Below are 19,524 nucleotides of genomic sequence, written 5' to 3'. Positions count from 1 at the left end.
CCAAGGAGGATGATGACAATTTGGCTTTGAAAGATGGGAAACCATGTGCTGATTTTCACTAGTGTCAAGTAATCAGGCATAAGCAGTGCAGACACAGGCTCTTCCTTGCCACCATTGGACAATCAAGGTGGCCATGAGCTGCTGCTGGAAAGTCACTACTGCAGGGTACGGTGGCTCACAGAAAACATAGGTGTTGTTTTCCCTGTACAGTCTACCATTGTACAGCCTATATAGGCCTAATCTGACCAGCAGAGCTTGTTCAGGACCAACACTCCCAAGTGGAATAAATTCTCTCCATGGTAGGGCATTTGCCAGTGCAACTGCAGACTCCCAAGGTGGTTTTCCTGGTAAGGTGTTCAAGTGTGACTCCCAATTTTGTTTGTTTTACGGGAAGAACAGGGAGGAGTAAATATGATCTGGCTGACAGAGTAAATATGATCTGGCTGACAGAGCTGGGGCAGCCAACACTTGAACTGTAGACCTCACCAAAGCTTTAAAGATGAAAAGTAGGCAGCTTGCATTCTCTATGATCATACCATTAAATAAACAGAAGAACAGGCAGATACAAAATGATAATGTCAGCCCTGCACTTTTTGAAAAGTTATCATCATGTATTACAAAGATATTGCCATGTGTTGCAAGTCCTCCTCAAAGCTGGCGACCTTTCAGAAGAATAGAGAAAGAGCTAAAGTTTGTGGGTGCGTGTGTGTGAAAGGGGATGTCCCACTACCACACTAGGTTAAAAGTTTAAACACTATATCCCCTATCACAGTGGTGCAAATTCTTGTTGTTGTTGCTGTTCCTTTTCTCTGTGAATCATCCACCCACTAGTTTTCATAACCATGTTCATAAGGTAGGCTTTTTCAATGAAGGCTACCACGTGATCCACTGTGTTTCAGCCTGCTTGAGACAGTAGATTTTATCCTTATCTTCAGCAATTTGCTGTGCATGAGGGAGGTTGCTCTGCAAGCTTTGTTTCTGACTCTGGATTTCAAACTGGTTGACCAGGGGCTGCGTTTTCCTCCTGTGTCTGTGGAACCCACAGAATCATAGAATCACAGTCTTAAAAAAAGGCAAGAAGAAGGAGCTGGGAGACTACAGGCCAGTCAGCGTCACCTCCATCCCTGGAAAGGTGATGGGACAATTCATCCTGAATGCCATCTCAAAACACATGAAGGAAAATATGGTTATCAGGGGGACTGAACAATGGATTCACCAAGGGGAAATCCTGTTTGACCAACCTGATAGCCTTCTATGAGTGCATAACCAGCTGGCTAGATGAGGGGAGAACAGCAGATATCATCTACTTTAACTTCAGCAAGGCTTTTGACATCATCTCCCATTACATCCTCATAGGAAAGCTCAGGCAGTGTGGGTTGAATGAGTGGAGGGTGAGGTGGATCGAGAGCTGGCTGAATGACAGAGCCCAGAGGGTGGTGATCAATGGCACAGAATCGAGTTGGAGGCCTGTGGCCAGTGGTGTTCCACAAGGATCAGTTCTGGGGTCAGTCTTGTTCAACATCTCCATCAACGACCTGGATGAGGGGACAGAGTGTACCCTCAGCAAGTTGGCTGATGACACCAAACTGGGAGGACTGGCTGATTCCCCAGAAGGCTGTGCTGCCATTCAGTGGGATCTTGACCGGCTTGAGAGTTGGGCAGAGAGGAACCTCATGAGGTTCAACAAGGACAAGTGCAGAGTCCTGCATCTGGGAAGGAACAACCCCATGCACCAGTACAGGCTGGGGGTCGAACTGCTGGAGAGCAGCTCTGCAGAGAGAGACCTGGGAGCCCTGATTGATAATAAACTGAACATGAGCCAGCAATGTGCCCTTGTGGCCAAGAAGGCCAATGGCATCCTGGGATGCATCAAGAAGAGTGTGGCCAGCAGGTTGAGGGAGGTTCTTCTCCCCTCTGCTCTGCCCTGATGAGGCCTCATCTGGAGTACTGTGTCCAGTTCTGGGCTTCCCAGCTCAAGAGGGACAGAGAACTTCTGGAGAGAGTCTAGCACAGGGTCACCAAGATGATCAGAGGACTGGAATATCCTTCTTATTAGGAAAGGCTGAGGGAACTGGGGCTGTTTAGTCTAGAAAAGAGGAGATTGAGGGGAGGATCTCATTAATATTTACAAGTATATAAGTGGTGGGTGTCAGGAGGTTGGGGCATCAAATTTTGCTGTTGTATCTAGTGACAGACAAGGGGTAATGGGAAGAAGCTGGAACACAAAAAGTTCCATTTAAACGTAAGGAAAAACTATTTTACTGTGATGGTGCTGGAGCCCTGGCACAGGCTGCCCAGGGAGAGTGTGGAGTCTCCTTCTCTGGAGGTTTTCAAAACCCACTTGCATGTGTTTCTGTGTGACCTGATTGAGGTGAACCTGCTTTAGTAGAGATGTTGGACTAGATGATCTTTAGAGATCCTTTCCAACTCCTACCTTTCTGTGAACTTAATGCAACAGACATATTTCACTTGTCTGCTTCTTCTTCAGAGCAATGCATTAAAAGAACCAAGTCTTTGCCAGTTCATTCTGGCCGGGACATTAATGCATGCAGGCCTTGATCCTGCACCTTTTCAGGTCATTGAGGCTTTTGGGGTAGCTCCAGGGGAGAGGAAACAGCCTCTGCATGGCTGTGCCTCAGCCCTAGCCTGACTAAAGACTCATCAGTTAGTCCACAGTCCCATCATCTCACTCTCTACCAATGTCCTATTCCTTGCCTGAAGAGAGCTTAACTTCAGGTAACTACCACTTGCAGTTACCACCTTGCCGGAAAAGTAGAGACAAACACCCTAGCAGCACAGGACAGATTGCTGCCTTGGACTCCTGCTTTTACAAACCACATTTGTTAAACAGATCTCTAGAGGAGGTGCAATGTGCCAGTCGGAGTCATGGTGGACATATTCCTCAAGCGAGAAAACATTTAACGCTAGAAGATCTAGAGCAATATCCCAGTCCACAGCACCCTCCTCACTATTTGTCTCCTGTAATCTCTTCCTTCTTTATCCTCCTATCTTTTCTTACCATGCAAAGGCCACCAGCCTCATTTATCTTTTCCGTGGGCTGTTTTTCCAGCTGTGACAGTGTCAGTGAAAGAGGCTAGCCCTGCAAGATGCTGGTTACCTGCCCTGCTGGGCTGGGCTTACCAGCTCTCCAGCCTGCCGGCGGGGATGTTTGTGGAGTCATTGCATCCAGAACCATACTGAAAACAGCTCCTAAACCAGTGCAATTCAGAGCATGAGTGACTCCCACCCATGAGAAGCAGAACATTGCTCCTACCTCTTTTGCCTAATGGACATGCAGGGATGTGGATAAAACTCAGAAATGGGCCATGGCACAGACGTGACATGTTGTGATTCCCCCTTCTCAGCCCCAAACCCTGTCATCTATTGATGGTGAGGATGTTCCACTGCTCTCAGCCCTGTGTTTCACTAGGTAAAGGTCTTCCAGCTGGGGTCTGGAAGAATATTGCAGATTCCTGCATGGGAAAGTGAACACTGCAATGTGCTGCTTCCACCTGAGAAGAGTCAGAGGTTCCCTGGAGCACTCAATATTTGGGACCTCGGTGCTGCAAATTGAATCCTGCACTGCCCATACCTTCCTGGGAGAGGGTGGCCTCCTTTGCTCCCCATGGGGTGCAGAGGATGGCCCTGCTGCAGCTGAGAACCTGGCTCTAGGCGCTGGAGGTGACTGCTGTCTCCACCATTCTCCTAGAGATGCTGGAGGAGACACAGTGCTTGATTCACTGTGAGAAAGGGGAACTTGTAGCTAAGGCAAGTAAATGGCCTTTTCATTGTTGCTTTCTGTCCTTGCTCTGCACATGGATCCTGCTGTCACTGGCCAATTCATTTAAACTAAGCTTCATACAGATCAACTACAGATTCCTTATTTTGGGGTAGGAAAATTTTGGGGTAGGAACATTTTCTGATCTGCAATTTGCTTGCAGGAGGAAAAAGTACTTAGAGCTGCAACTGAACTCACTGGGAAACACACTTTGAAAATGTGGATCTTGAGCAAAACCAAGTTTTCTGGAAAGGAGAGTCATAAGGCAGGCAGTGCAGCTGATTCACACTGCTAGCTGAAGTGCAAAAAAAAAAAGAAAACAAAAAGAAAATGTATTTTGCCTCAAGGTAAACATTTAATTTCTAAACCTTAAAAAAAATATGGTTGCATTATTTGGAAAATGTTAAAATAACTCTGTAACTTTTTTGAATACATTTATTTCTGTTTACCCAAAATAACCTGCTAAGCTTGACATAAATCTATAGCTGGAGCTTGTAATCCTCAAGCACGTTTTTCAGTGAAGATGATCTAACTAAAAAAGTTCAGCTGTGCCTGGCACTGACAGCCTAACTTGTACTCAAAACGATGGTAAGCTTCTTAATTCCATATCCCTTTTTTTTTAGTAAATAAATATCAAATGCTTGTTACGTCTATTGTCTCATTACTGCTTATGAAATATTCAAATACTGGAGATGAATACTATTAAAAACCCAAAGAGGAGTAAATCTGTCTTCAGAGAAAGAAAAGAAAAAGAACCCCTAAAACTCCTGAATTGCTCACTGGCTATCCTCCTTTTCATACATGGTATAAGGGAAGGATCCTACAAAAAAAAATCAACCAAATTGAATGTGTCAAAAAACCAGGATCATACTATAATAATACAAGCAGAAGGCAAGTGAGGATTGCGCAGACTAGAAATCTGGCACTACCTGAATTACATACTTCGTATTTTTTCTGAGTAGGATGTCTGAATTACACCCTTCATATTTTTTCTGGGTCTATGCACTGTTTCCTAAGCTTTTATGGTTGTGTTTTTCAATGCAAACTGAAACTCAACCCCAGATTCCATCATGTGGCACCCTACTGATGCATGCGTCACCCGGAGGGGTAGCACATGAGATTTACTGCACAGACTTCTGCTTCATGAAGTTACTGAGCAAAGCACAGAGGCAGGGCAGCAGCATAGCTCAACCTTTGCTAGCAGCAGGAGTGGGAAGAGGCAGGGGAGAGGGGCTTCTTCTAGCTTCTGGAGGGAAAGGTTGTGCCAGGGAAAGTCCCAGATTCACAACCCCAACCACTCCAGCTTGGCTCTGTCCCCTAGCTCCCTCCCCACCCTAGTCAGATACCAGTGCCTGTTCCTTTGCTCCTTTTACCTTCAAGTGCCCCCTAACCTGCTCTCAAGCTCAGGCACCAAGAGCTTAGTAGCTTCCTATCACACCTACAATTAAAGACTGGAGCACATGGAGTGTGAACAGTGGCTTCTGGGATTTGGATGTTAACATCCGAAGTTGCCACTCAACACAATGGAAACTGTGATTTTCAAAGATTTCCATCCTGCTTAAGTCTGGGTACCTCTGCACAAGACCCACTTCCCTCCTGAAGTCAAGTAAGAAAATTCTCAAACTGATTTTCAGAAACGGGCAAATCACTTCAGGTTGAACAACTCTTGAGTCTCTATCCAAGCAAATGCAGAACAATTTGTATGCCTCAGGCATTTTGCCCTGAAGTTCCAATGAAGAGACTTCCAGCTTTGTAAAATTAAGAGCAAATGAAATAGTCTCCTACTAGAAAATGCAGGGCATCCATATGAATCAGAGCTGCCATTGTTTTCCTTTTACATCTGCTCATACAATGTGAACTTTGGGATGCAAAATCTGATGCACTTGGAGTAGAGACCCAGATCACTGAAAGTTACATTGCATGCACAGTTTTTTTGGAGTAGGCTACAACAGTTACATCTATTTATTAACAATAAAGCTACAGGTCCTTTACCACTGCATTTCAAACTGCTTTTCCAAAAATTCCAGAGATCTGCCATAGCTCCCCACAGATTAGCTGTAGCAGATCCTGCTGTAAGACCTCACAACCCAACAAGATGTTTAGCTATTGACAGACCGATATCCACAAAACATATCCACAGCAACCAAGAACAACCCACTTGCCTGTACCATCATTGACCTGTCCATGTCATTTTCTGTGGCAAGGCAGGGACATGAACCCAGGCTTCCTAAGCTTTATACTGGTGCTCTTCCTGCAAAACCAGTAATACATACGCTTTTTGCATCTTGCCTGTCTTGTTCTATACCCTGTTGCACACATGCATACAATAGTATATGTGAACTCAGAAGAAAACTTTATTTGTGACAGATATTTCCAAGAGCTTTAGGAATGCAATCATTTTGGCAGCAGTTACTTTCCAGGTAAGGATTAACAAACTTACAAGTTTTTAAAAAAATAGATTGCATTTCAAAATGGAGGCAGCTCTCAGATTTTTTTGCAGAAAGATTGTGCTTTGATTTGGAAATAGGGAAGCACAGCAAGGATTGCAACACAAAACAGATAAAATTAAATGAAGAGGAAATGTGATAGAAATAGTTTGGATCTCTAGAGTGAGTTAAAAAATGCTGTCCATCTAACATTGTTCATGCTACAGTGCTTGCTTTAGAAGGCACAGAGGCAGTGCCCCCTTGTCAGAGGTAAGGCAAAAGCTAAGCCCTTCCTGCATTTTAGCATCATGGCTGCCACCCAGATTTGAACAATGTAAAAGCACAGTGAAAATGAAAACCTGGTTCCTTCACCTTGCATGTAATTCAGAGCTCCTGATGCTGGTAGTGAGGGGGTTCATCCCTTTTGCTTTTCCATGGTACCAGCATCTCTGTATGCAGCTATGGTGGCACTCTGAACTGGCTTGCATATGCCCTGGCACTCACAGATTCCTTGCTCGGCAGCCCCTTACTTTCATAGAATCACAGAATCATTTTAGTTGGAAAAGACCTTTAAGATCATCAAGTCCAATCACTAGCCTCCCACTGCCAAGCCCACTTTGCATCCTTGCAAACACGCATTCTGCTCTGGCATCCCTAGCCATGGGCCCAAACTCACTGATGGACACAGACAGAGCAAGCAGAGAGTACGGATGCCTCAGAAGCTGAGACCCTTCCAATCCTTAAGATTCTGTGATTCTGTGACCTATGCTGAAAGGCAAAGATGGACATTGTAGGATGGGAAGCAGAGATCCAGTAGTAGATGCTGCACGCTGACTGCTGTGTGGCACCGCAGGGATGGAGCCCGGCCATCAAGTTTTCCTGTGGTTTTGGCCAAGCATTGTTTTGAACCCAGAACTCTGAAAGAAACTTGCACAACAACAACTACCAACCTTATCTAATCCTCTTTGCAGTGGTCTTAGCTCTGGAAAGGGTTTGTGGGTATACCCATTTGTGAGTATTCCTAGGGCATGACTACATGCATGGGAACAGATAGGCTCATATCTGCCCTGTGGTTGCACAATTGCAGCTCACAAACTGCAGCAGGATCCTTTCTGATTACTTTGGAGTACAAGAAAAAAAGAACATACAGTTGCTTAAGCATTAAAAACACAAAGGTGTGTCCAAAGATACTACAGACTTACAACCCAGCTTACAACTCTCCTTGGGAGTTTGCACCTTGGGTGTCCACAGCATTCATGGAGACCTATGGTCTTTAACTGATTTTCACTGTGTCCAGTATGGAGCTTTATTGCAAGTGTAACCTTCTAGGCTTCTGGATACATGGCATTCTTCATAAAATCAATTTATCACACTGCCTGTGGGTGTACCATCAGCAGTTTTGCTTTTGTTTTATTTGGACACCCTGTATTTTTTATACAACTTAGTTACTTAAAAAAACCTGTTGTATCTATTGGGAGATATAAAGATAGAAAGATGCTTCATGCTAGAAGCAGTTGCACCCTTATCACTACTTGCATCCTTTTGAGATCATGCCCCTAAACCAAAGACAAAGATGGTAACTAAACACTGACAGCTGATAGACAGTGCTTTGGGAATTAAAAATCTAGCACTGAGACTAATTTTTGTTGATGTTGTTGTAAGGAATACCTACTGTGCATATACGGAGAAGCCTACATCTGTTTAGAAGCAGCAAAGTATTTCCTCAACAATTGCAAAGTTAGACCTACCAAAGCCTTGCTCTCTGAGCCTACAGAGGTACAGAACAATATTACTGACTTCACTGAAGTCGGTGATCACTGTAGGAGATCACTGTAGATCAGTGTAAAAGGTGGCCACTATTTGCACAAGGAGGGCAATAACATGTAAATAGATATTTTTTAATGATACGTGTTTACATATTTATATAAATATTCAAATATAAAGAACTTCTCCCCCTCCCTCCAAGCTCAGTGACCAACAGATGGAAAACCCAGGATCTGTCTCAGATTTCAGTTTCCTCAATAAAGCCACAAGTTGAGCCTGGTTGAACAGGCTCAGGCCTCTGCTGAGTTTCTTTATGGATTGGATGGACACAGCTGTGCCAACAGCCTGCTCACAACAACCCCATGGCCCAGGGCTTGCATGATCCCAGGTAACACACCTCTCTCAAATCCCTGCCCTGTTTTAATGGTGCTTCTTCCCCGCTAGCATTCCACCACAAACCCATCTGTGTGAGATGACAGGAATCAAAACCCCACAGTTAAAACTCCAGATAACGCTCAAGGGGAAAAGCCCTGAAATTGCTCCATGACCAAAACAGCCTTTTGCCCTGGGCTTTTTTCATTCTGATGAGAACACCAACAGCAAAGGCCACCATTGCCTTCCGTTCAGCAATACCTAACTGCTTTTAGCCAGGGCTTCTGGCAGTTCATTCCACATCCCTCAGAGCTGTAGGTTTTATACAGTGCCCTATATATCAACCAGACAGTGAGCTGATAAACCTTCAGGAGGCAGGTGACCATGGGAATGGCCAGGAATTTGCACAGGAATTTCAACAGGAATTTTCTTACTTAGACTCGTAAGGTCAGCAGACAGTAAAAAATAAATTGTTTGTCAGTGTGTCTTGCTGCTCACCAGGAATGCAAGCTCGCAGGCAAATACCTGCAGAAAAACAGAAATTTCAAGAGAAATAAGAATTGGCTGTGGACACCCATGATCTCTGATCTTCTCAGCACCTCAGAGAAGGCCCTGCCAACACCTATGGTAAAACACAGGTCAAAGAAAAGACTTTCCAATATCAGGAAGGGCTTTGGGGGCTGCAGGCTGTCAGGCTACGTGGCAGCCACAGATGCATTGAGGACCCGCTGTCTGTCTCAGATTGTGCTCCCCTGATCAGAGGCCTTGGGAGGCAGAGCACCCTCTCAGCACACCAGACACCCCCTGCCACCCGCGTGGCGCTTGGGACGGTTTGTTCTGCACACATACAGTCTGACTCGTGACTCACACAGGTGAGATGAGCCTTGAGACTTTGCTATGTGGAAGAAGCACGTAGAAGCCTTGTTGTTTATTATTGCTCAATACAACTAGCTTCTATTACAATAACAGGTTTTTTCCTCCTCTCTGGACAACTGTGGCCTTTTTGGACCATCCCCAGGTCAAAGCTTGCTCCTGGGCCTTGAGGTTGTGTAGTACCACTGGGTATGTCTGCAGCTGAGTGAGGAGGGTGAGCAGACAACCTTGTCAGCAGCATCTCCTCACCCTGTTTACTTCATAAACATTGAGTAAGACACCACACATGGCAGCAGCAATAGGCATGTTCAGATCTCCTTGATCCAGGGTGAGGTGTCTCCAGCTTCTCATTCAAGAAGCCGAGGACAGAGTTAGTCTTCAAGAGCCACTGAATGTACTGCAATCCCAAAAGTCTGAGTACACCAATCCATGAAATCTATCTCTGCTTGCAGCTTTACCTGCTGCTGTGCTCATGGGAGCTTCAGGGACCTTATTAGTCCACTTTTAATGGGAATACTAACAACAGTGAAATGCTCCCTATGAGGAGTAGCACTCACATTAGGATGTGGGTACCAGTGCATGAACTCTGGTGAAATTGCAGTATCCACAGCCAACAGAAATTTTGCTGCCAGAAGCATGCACATGACATGGACATGGCCTAAAGTGATTGTTAATAATGTGAATATTTTATTAAGGTGAACTGAACGTGCTCTTTTGTTGTATAAACATCTTGAGGACATGTCCCTGCGTGCACATTCGTGTTCAACTCTGTCTTCCCTCCTTGCCTTTAGTGATTTTCTTTCCCAGCTCTGGCTCTTCCTCCTTCCCAAGACTTGAGAGCTCCTGCAGTTGCATCCTGCATGCTGCCTACCCAGTCCTCATGCCTTCTATTTCTCACTCCAGCTCACACTCCAGCTTTAAAGACCTTAGCCACAGTCTTTCCATACTTCCTTCCCTCCATGTCCTAAAATCTTGTTGCTTCATCAGCAAGGCTTTCAAACCCTAATGAAGCATCTGTGTCTCAGATTTTCCCTAACTGAGATCAGACTATACGCAGTGAGTTGACCTTTATCCCCTTTCTCCCTCCTCCTCCTCCTCACAAGGATTCCTCATTTCTCATTTACTCCCTTCCCTTTCCAGCTCTGCAGATACCTTCCCTTCACCCAAGTTCACCACCTTGCTCCTCCAGTTTTTATTCTCTGTTTTCCTCATCTCACTGATGCTGACTTATGCTGATGAGCCACGTCACCCCCTTGCCATGCTGTGTTCAACTTACCTATTCCATTCCTCTGCTGCCCCGATTTTTCATTTCTTTATTTTTCGAAATAAACCCCATTTATTTGGCATGCACTGCTTACTCCCCAGGTGCTGCTGAATTTTCCCCGTGCTGACCTTCAAGTGGTCCCATTCAGCACCATTCATTAGCCTCCCCCATTCTATGCTACCAATCAGCCTTTCTGTCATTTCCGCTCCATCAGTCCTGATGACTTCTCTTTTGCTTTCAACTCTCATCTTTCTACCAAGTTCGACTGCAAATTCTGCCTATATTTCAGTTTCCTTCAATTTGCTTTCCCATAACGTTGAGCTGAACTGGTGCCCCTGACTCACTTTTTCTGCTGTCTTCTGAAAGACTATCTGCTGAATGCCTAGCCATCACTTCCAGCTCAATGTGGATAAAACAGAGTCCCTAATACCCCCACTCTCAAGGGAGGGGTATCTAAAATCTCTTTTCCGCAATGACAGCTACTGCTAAGTTTGCAAGCAGGGCTCAGTTTTTACTTAGACATCCTCGTTTTCAAGGTACAACTAAGATCTGTTGATGCTTTCCAGTTACACATGATAGATGCTGCCTATTCTGTCTGTCTTCATAGCTAAAACACTTCTCTGAGGTTTCACCCTTGCATTAGCTCAATAATAGTGACATCCTTTTCTCTGCTGTCAGGATTGCAATCTTGATTTGCTGTTTCATCTTCCAAATACTGTTACAAGGGTCATTTTTGTAGCCTGATACTTTTAGTGTGCCACTCCTTTTTGTGCTTCTGCTGACCAGCTCTCCATTTTCTAACAAATAAAATAAAAGTTGTCCTTACAAACAGTGTTTGCATAGATAGGCAGAGCTGGATGGCAAATGGGTGCCTTTTCCAGCTTTTGAACATCCACTTTATGCTTCCCATCAAGTACCTTTCTGGTTTCTCTCATAATGTCTCCCTGAAGACTGCCTCTCTGGTCACAATTGCAGAGAAACTCACTTCTAAGTTGCTTCTAAAATCTCTTCCTTGCTGCTGAAATACTGCAACAGACTGGCCTTCTGTGTCAGCCCAATACCCAGCTGACCCCTGTCACTACTTCCTTGTGCTCCACCCCGTGTCTAACCCACCTCTTGCCTCTCACCGGGTGTTTCATGCATAAACCTCACGTGTGGGTGATAGTCCTTCCGCTCTGCCGGCGGTGCAGGTACACCCCTGTCAGGAATCCCAGCTCTATGACAGTGCAATAATTAATGACATCTTTAATGCCACCAAGAACTCAACTCGCTGAGGCTGAACCTTCACTTCGACTTGTGGTGGAACTTGCCAAGTGTCTCTCATTAAAGGTGGAAATGCAGAGGCAGTACTTCAGTTAATTTCAAAAGTAGAACTCAAAGCACTCCCATTGGGTACTCAGCCAAAACATGAATGCAAACCATCAGCTACATAACCTGAGGTGATGCTTCTCCAGAGTAAATCTCCCAGTGGCTCTCACATTGGCGAAGAGAACAGAGAGCACTTTGGTTGTCAGTGATTGGTTAAGCCATGCCCACTCTGGAAACAGCTGAAAGGTACTGTTGCCTCATGATTCTTGGTCAAGGATTCTCATGCATTTGTAATTTGTTAGCATCTCACGCCAAGTAAGCCCATCTGTGCTGATTTAGTCTCAGCTTTATGACTGAGATAGGTAAAAGATAACATCCAGACTCCAAGTATATTTTGTAAAACACACTTTTAAAAAATATCAAAACTTCTCTCTTCTTTTCAATTGTAATCTTGCTTGTGATCAAAGGAAAGACTGGAAAGGACAAAAAATGCCCTCAAATATCAAGTACTCGGCTTTGCAGTTACTAAGAAGTTGCTTTGCTCTATTGAGTTTACTATGTCACCAAAACCCTACCAGTTATAGCTATACAAAGCCTGCATTGTCTCAGCAAGGCCACTGAGATGTTCCTGATCTTGGCAAGAGCTAGGTGTACCCAGAAGCATTTTATTGAAAAAAATTACAACAGCAGAAAGAAATATTATTTTAGGCCTCTTACTGGAAAGATTTCCTTCTGCTAAAGCAGCACACAAAAATATCTTGTTCAAAGGATCCATTTTACAACCTGAGAAATTACAGCTAAAAATCCCCATATGAAACAAAATTCAAAGTGACTTGACTACAGTATAAGAAAGGATTTGTGGGTTTAGGTAATCAGTAATTTAGAGAACTCAACTTCCTGACAAAACAGGCAACTATATACACCCATATACAGGTATGGATATGGTCCATTCCTAGTCAGATCTGCTTCATTGCTACAAAGCAAATCCAAGTCATGGATTTCTTGATTTCAACAGGAACAGGATCTGGCTGTTGCTTCACAAAGAGCACACATTTCCCCCTACCAATAAATCAGAGAAAGAGATGATTTAGGAAACCATGTGCAGATGATCAGGGTCAATAGTTTGAATGAAGAAGCCAAGATTATGTTATTGTTCCACCTGTAAGTGTAGTGTAACATCCACTGGAATTTGCCACCCTAATAGCGCTGTGGGCTCCTAGAGTAAACCAACAGTTACTTGCACACCCACTCCAGAGTAACCTCTCAGTCTTCTTTAGCTGTTGGATGTTAATTCATTTTGAATATGTCATTGCCAATCTGATGATTAGGACTTCAATATACACTTAAAACCACACAAAAATAAATTTCATTGATTGTCAGAGACAATAGTAAGTCTACAGTAGTAAAAACATCAATTGACATCTATGTTGCTGGGATTAAATACTTGTAATTAGCTATCAAAAAACACATAATTTCCATCTTTTTTACCCAAGCAATCTTAATTTTCACAGGGGGGAATCAGCTGACAGTGGAAAAAAAAATTTGTCCTAACAAGCCAAAACAAGCCCCTCTGTCTTCTGTCAGATAGTCTCACAGCTTTTGCAGAAGAGAGTGTAGCATTTCTCAGAGTGCTAGCAAACGAGTGAGAGGATTCTGCCATGTGGAGCCAAGCCAAGACCCCGAAAGGTGGGCAGCCTCAAAATCAGGCTCTGGTGCTGGAGAGAGCCCTGCCAAAGCCAGCCATGCACAGGCCATGCAAGGTCAAGGTTTTGAATCAAAATGCCATTGAAAGAGGGTTCCCGGAAGGCTCTGTCATCTCTCCTGCTTATATTAAATACTTTCATTCCAAGGTTTTCTGTGTTCTTTTAATCTGGTGTACTGATGGCAGCACATTCCTTTACTTTCTAAAACTTTAAAGATTTCGCACCCAGGCCCATGCAGGGACACACAGAAATGACTAGCAACAGTATTTACATGCCAGCCAACTCTAAATACTTCCCTAACAGCACCTAGGGCCCAGAGCCTGTGTCTCAGAAGAGGTGGGTACCCAAAAGCAGGGGAGGGAGCTGCAGTCTCCCTGGACAGGGAGCACCTGTCTTCAGCTCCCAGTGCGATGCATGGCTTTAAACCAAGCCAGGAGAAAAACCTCTCCTGGGACAGGAATGTGCAGGGGAGTTGGGGGAGAGAGTGCAAATCTACAAGGAAAGTGTTTGTCTCTTCATTTCTCTCCCAGGCAGCAGTTTGTCAGCCTTCAGCACTCGTGCTATGAGTTAGGAGTTAGGTGGATGCTGAAGAGCACAGCAGCGTCTTCCTGGCCTTATCTCTGTTTCCCCTCTGTGTTGCCTTCCTGTGCTCCAGCTGTATACCAGGCTCCACTTAACACCGTGGGTGACCTCTCACCCCCGCGGCCTGGCACCGGCGGCTCAGCTCTGCACGTCGAGGTGAGCTGAGCCGAGCCAAGCTGAGCCAAACCAAGCTGAGCCGAGCCAAGCTGGGCCAAACTGGACACACAGCCTGCCGGCGATGCCGTTGGAAGCCTGCCTACACCCACTGCCTCGCTCTTGCGAAAGACTCCCGCTTCCCCCCTCGTATCATGTGAACTCAGCTAGACCAGGGAAGAGTAATTGCAGGCTCGTCCAAGTTATCATTTGTGAAGTCTAGAAGGCACATAAAAGCACCAATATTCAATTCATGTTAGCCTCAGGCGGCTCATTTCAGTCTGGTCTTAGGCTCTGTCCTTTGCCAGGTCAAGTTTATCAGTTGAGCTGATAAAACTTAGGAGGGAGTTTGCGACCTGTTAGGTCCCAGCCCATCTTTAACTACTATAATACTCTGGCTTTAGCTCAAAGTTTTATTTTAAATTCCTAAGAAGAAATGAGCTGTGTAGCTTTCTCTCTCAAAAAAAATAAAATCATCTGTTCTTTCAACATCAATAAAGATTCCCTCATACTTCCCATCTAATCACACATACCTCAGAGTGAATGAGGAGTTTGACCTCCTGATCTATTTTAAAGGATCATCTGAAACTTTTCCCAGACAAGATCCATTCTTATGCTAATGTCTATAACAGCCCGGCAGACAGCAGCCTATCTTGGAGCCCTCTTGTCACCTCCCGGTCACTTGTGCCATTGCTCTGCATTCTGCACAAACTACAGTAGTTTAAATGTTGTGAAAGAAGAAACGGCCGTACAAACAAAATACTCCTTCCAAAATTTACTCCAAAGATATTAGGCATGTCACGCTGTGGTTTTTCTTTGACATGGAGAAACATACACCTTTTAGTTTAAAACTCTCAGATCTGCAGATCACTGCCCGCTCTGTCCTTAAGACCTGCTTCTACCTCTCATCTGTTAGCTTTCCACAAACTCGTCGCTTGGAAGGAGTCACCAAAGCTTCACTGAGAATCTCTGCAGTCCTCTCTATTTGCCCTTTTCCCTTAGAAATATTTCATAATGTATTTTCTCAGAGAACTTCTGTCCTCTTCCGTTGTCAATCCAATCACAGAAGAGTAAAACCTCAGGTCAGGACAGAGGAAGACGGAGCAAACCGAAGAGCGACAGCACCTACCTGGAGCCCGCCTCAGCGCCCAGCACCATTCGCGGCAGCCTCAACGTTTCGGGGCAGCGACCTAACACATTTTCCTTTCTACTACGCTGCTAAGTGAAGGCTTGAGCAACTTCTCGCGGCTGCTTGGAGCAACAGCTCTCCCAGCCTTAACTCCCTCTTTCGGCTATTTGCTCCTTTTTTCTTTCTTTTTTTTTTTCACCAGAGTTTTTGAGCACTAAAACTTGCAATTAGTACCAGCTAAGCTAAAGCCCCTGCTCGCCCCTGCCCTAAGCCGCACATTCCAGGGCGCTGAGCGGAGCGGGACGCTGAGCTCCTCGTCAGTGTTGCACAGCTCTTCCACTCCCAGACCTGACGTTCTGCCTACAAACTCGATAAGGCTGCAGGAGCTCAAGAACAGGCACTGAAACTCGGACGGGGGAAAAATTGGTCTCTCATCCCCAGCCTGGGAGGTTTTTTTTATCCTTCCCCCCCCTTCCTCCTCCCTTTCTCTCTGCATTCACAGTAGCAAGGTTGTCTCTTGACTACTCCCTGCCTTAAACTCACCAAACCAGATTTTTACTCCCAACACCTTCCCGTAAATCTGAACTGAAATTTTACCCTGCTCACTGAGCCTTGGCTGGCCAAGGGCCAGTACAGCATTCCTGTTGTTTTAAGAGGGCAGATTAAAAAAGAAAAAAAAAAGGGAAAAAAAAGAGAGGGAAACCTGGAGAGGTGCAAAGGCTGGAAGGAAGGAAACTTTTAGAGCAGCTTCACTAAAAATTCTGTGGAAGGGAATGATTTCCTTTTATCTTTAAAGGGCTAAACCAATGATATTTTTTGGCAGTATCAGGCATGAGAAAATACCCTCCTCACATATCTGCATCCTTCAGGTGGATAGAGATTTGGAACAAAAAAATAAACTGCTGGTACTCACCCGAAGGATAACATTGCCGGTGTCACTATAGCAGGGAGAGGAGTCTACACCTTTGGCTGATGCAGTTACCCCAAGGCAGCGGTAACGCTGGTTAAAGAAGTGCCACATTTTACCCTAAAGTTACATGTGGTTTCTAGAAAAGGAACAAAAGAGAAACCGGTTTATTAAAAAAAAAAAAAAAAAAGAAACAAAACACAAGCCAACCAAAAAAACCCCAAGAGCCAAGCCTTCTTTTAACCTCCGGGTGATCCCTCTGACCGTTGTCTTAAGGCTTAAAGAAACAATGAAGCAAGATTGTAAACTTTCTCACCCCCTTTTACATTACCTGTCTGTGCCTGGCTATGGGCTTTGATGTATTGAAACAAAGCACAAGACCTGTTTATAGTAAATGAAACCAACCAACAGAGAGATCTAATTCAGACTTGTGACTAAACAAACTGGAACAGGAAGCACACACCAGCAGATTTTTTTTTAAAGTAGTAATTCCCGCTTGCATTGTCATGCAACAGAAAAAAAAGGCTAAAAAAGAAAGTTAAAAAATTAAGTTTCAGCTTCTCCCCTCAGTCATTTTTGTTCAAATGCAGTTTGGGTTGGTTTGGGTTTTTTTTTCTGGAAAGCTTAATGCAGGTGATGTTTCATAACGTATATGCAAATACTTGACAACATTTACCATCAATAATGATGTAAAAGTCTTGTTCATCTGTTTCCCTGTGCAGGATGTTTCTGCAACTGAAATGCACCCCCAAATTAACATCTGTAATTGGTGACTAGACAGAGGAGCTTCATCTAGGATTGCTTGACAAACCAAGTCCCCCACAAACAGTAGTCTTGCAAGTTAAATCTTTGAAGAATAAATAATATTGGATGTTATTAAATTAATTCTTCATAATTCTTCCTAATTTTCAAAATAATTGTTTTAATTCTTAATTAATTCTTTATAATTCTTAATGAAGAATTCTTAGTTCTTCTTAATTCATAAAATAATTATTCAAAGTTGAGTACACACCACACTGCTTTCTTACTGTTATATTACCTATGCTTTTTGAAGGCAGTTTGTCCTTTTAAAAGTGTATTTATCTTACTGTATTAGTTTTCGAGTAGAGAAAAATCCCACAGGTTTTCCCTAAACAAATCCACCTTGACTGCATGAGAGAATTTTGCTTCAAGCAGAAACCAATGAATCAAGCTACTAATGGGATAATCCATAAAGCCACACAGCCAAATGCTGTAAAGTTCAAGTTAGCAGAGTGTTCCCTCCAAACTATCATAATTCAAAAGTTGACAAAGGGATGCACGAAGCATAAAAAACCTTTCAGAACTTACCAGTATTACTAAGCAAAAAATCATGGGGAAAAAATTTCATCAAACACTTGAACTAAAATGTTAATTCAGCATTAGCTGCAAACATTTTATGCAGTTAAAGTCTTCAAGGAAAAATAGTCCAGAAAAACAAATTATGAGGGTCCCAGTGATACAAAAGTCTCTTAAGAGTTCTAGCATCCTCTTCTTCAAAATCATGGCCCATTTGTCCAAGGTGAGACCTTTCCATAGCATCTTCATTTGATAAGTTTGCCAATAAATTCCTCAGGAAAAACACATCATGTAGAGAGCACTTATGCTCCATTTGCTCCATTTAGAGGAACAAAACTGGTGTTATTGGCAGAAATGATTCTTGGCCAACATATAAAGATTACTTCTTCTAAATAAGAGTCTCTATAAGACAATAGAAAACGCAAAGACATATGTGAAAGTACTGTCCTGCGTGCTCAGGACACAGCTATACTACCAAGGCCTGTGGCCGCAGCAGTGTGTTAAAGCCAACTATTTTAAGTTATGCTGCTAAAGGTGTAGCTCTACCTGTTGTGCTGACTCTTCACATCTGCTTGTGGGTCTCACCTCTGACTGACATATCATTGAAAACCAAAAAATTCCTCTTTTCGTATAACAGCTGTCCTAGTTATCCCACCATGAGACAGCCTTGTCAGTGCTGGTCAGACTAGATTCAGCATCCCATCTGAAAGGCAGTTCATGCCTTTCTGGTGGAGGATTCAAATAGGTTTTCTTGAAAGTTAACAAAGAGAGGAAACTGAGTTTGATATTTTTCTTAGGGCAGGTGAGGAGTGTTACAGCATGTGGGGATTTTATTTAGAGCTAACAATAGGTCATAGATCATCCAACAATTAAAATACTCGTTACTGCTTGCTGTGTCTGTCACCTGCCATGGACCCAGGTGAGATAGCAAGGTACTTGCACACCCCTGCAAGTACAGGAATGACCATGACAAATGTGCTCACAGTCTTTTAATGGATTTCCAAACTCTGGTGAAGACAGCAATTTTTACACTGCACAGCTGCCAGCAAAAGAGTAGTGCAAAACTTTTGCTACTTTTGCTATTGCTTGTGGCAATAAATAGAGTATTTCATACTGTTCTCTCATCCACAGATTCCAGTTCAAATAACAGGTCAATACTGCCAGGTTGTTCCTGGAGGGCACCTTCCTTTCTCAGTGTGCCGCAGCCATTCAGATGACAGTGGCATGTGGGAAAGCCTCTTCTTGGCTGCCAAATGCTGGATCCATTGCAAGATGAGCAGTGATGAAAGCATCCTCAAAAATGTATGATCAGTCGTAGGGATTGTTGCCATTGAGAGTTCAGGTCATCTAAATCTTACTTTCATTTTTAATTTCTTGTTGCTCTAATGGCAGTCTGAGCCTTTTTTTTTTGACATCAGAATATTTTTTCCTCCCTCTCTATGTCCCAATTGTTCATCCAACAGAGTGTTTTAAAGGAGCTGTGAGGTCTTTATATAGGAAGGAAAGAATGCCCCAGACATAATTTGCTGCAGCACCCTCTCGTCTATGGGTTAAAATGAAAGAGCAGTCACAACCTTGTAGTACAGAGCAGAGATTTCCTGTTCCTTTGCCAAGCCATGGTAGGGTTTCTAACAAAAAGAAAATAATTTAATGAGTCCATAGCAAAGCAAATTAAGCTAAGTGCAGCATGATTAGGCTGTGAACACTAATCTTTAAAGGCAACAGTATTTGATTAAGGAAGGTATCTTCCAAATATAATGTTAAAATTGCAATAAAAAAAAAATATCTGGCTATGAACATGCAATGTTGAGGTTTTTTGGTGGGAGGTGTGTCTCAAAGTTTGTAATGTCTCCTTCTGAATATGGCTTACTGTAGTGTCAATTGTGCAATACCTGTTGTGTTGTTTATCACTACTGCCAAGAGCTGACTTTACTGCAGCAAGAAACTG

At 43.7% G+C, this 19,524-nt stretch overlaps 1 protein-coding gene across 4 annotated transcripts in view; it reads right to left on the bottom strand.

Moving 5' to 3' along the window:
• The window catches only part of RBM47 (RNA binding motif protein 47), an 80,052-nt gene extending 63,739 nt beyond the window's left edge, over window positions 1–16,313 (bottom strand). For 3 of the 4 annotated variants that reach the window (XM_061993748.1, XM_061993742.1, XM_061993743.1), the window contains exon 1: window positions 15,353–15,710. Coding sequence is in view for 3 of the 4 variants with exons in the window: in XM_061993742.1 (XP_061849726.1) it covers window positions 15,353–15,381 (29 nt within the window). In the remaining variant the exon portion in view is untranslated. Of the gene's footprint in view, window positions 1–15,352; window positions 15,711–16,265 lie in introns of those variants that run through there. The other variant, XM_061993744.1, reaches the window with a different exon arrangement.
• Window positions 16,314–19,524: the final 3,211 nt, after the last annotated feature.

Source organism: Colius striatus, chromosome 3 (assembly GCF_028858725.1).
Source record: "Colius striatus isolate bColStr4 chromosome 3, bColStr4.1.hap1, whole genome shotgun sequence".
NCBI classification, from domain to species: Eukaryota; Metazoa; Chordata; class Aves; order Coliiformes; family Coliidae; genus Colius; species Colius striatus.
The sequence above is the reverse complement of the archived record's forward strand: the minus strand, read 5'-3'. Positions and strand labels throughout refer to the sequence as shown.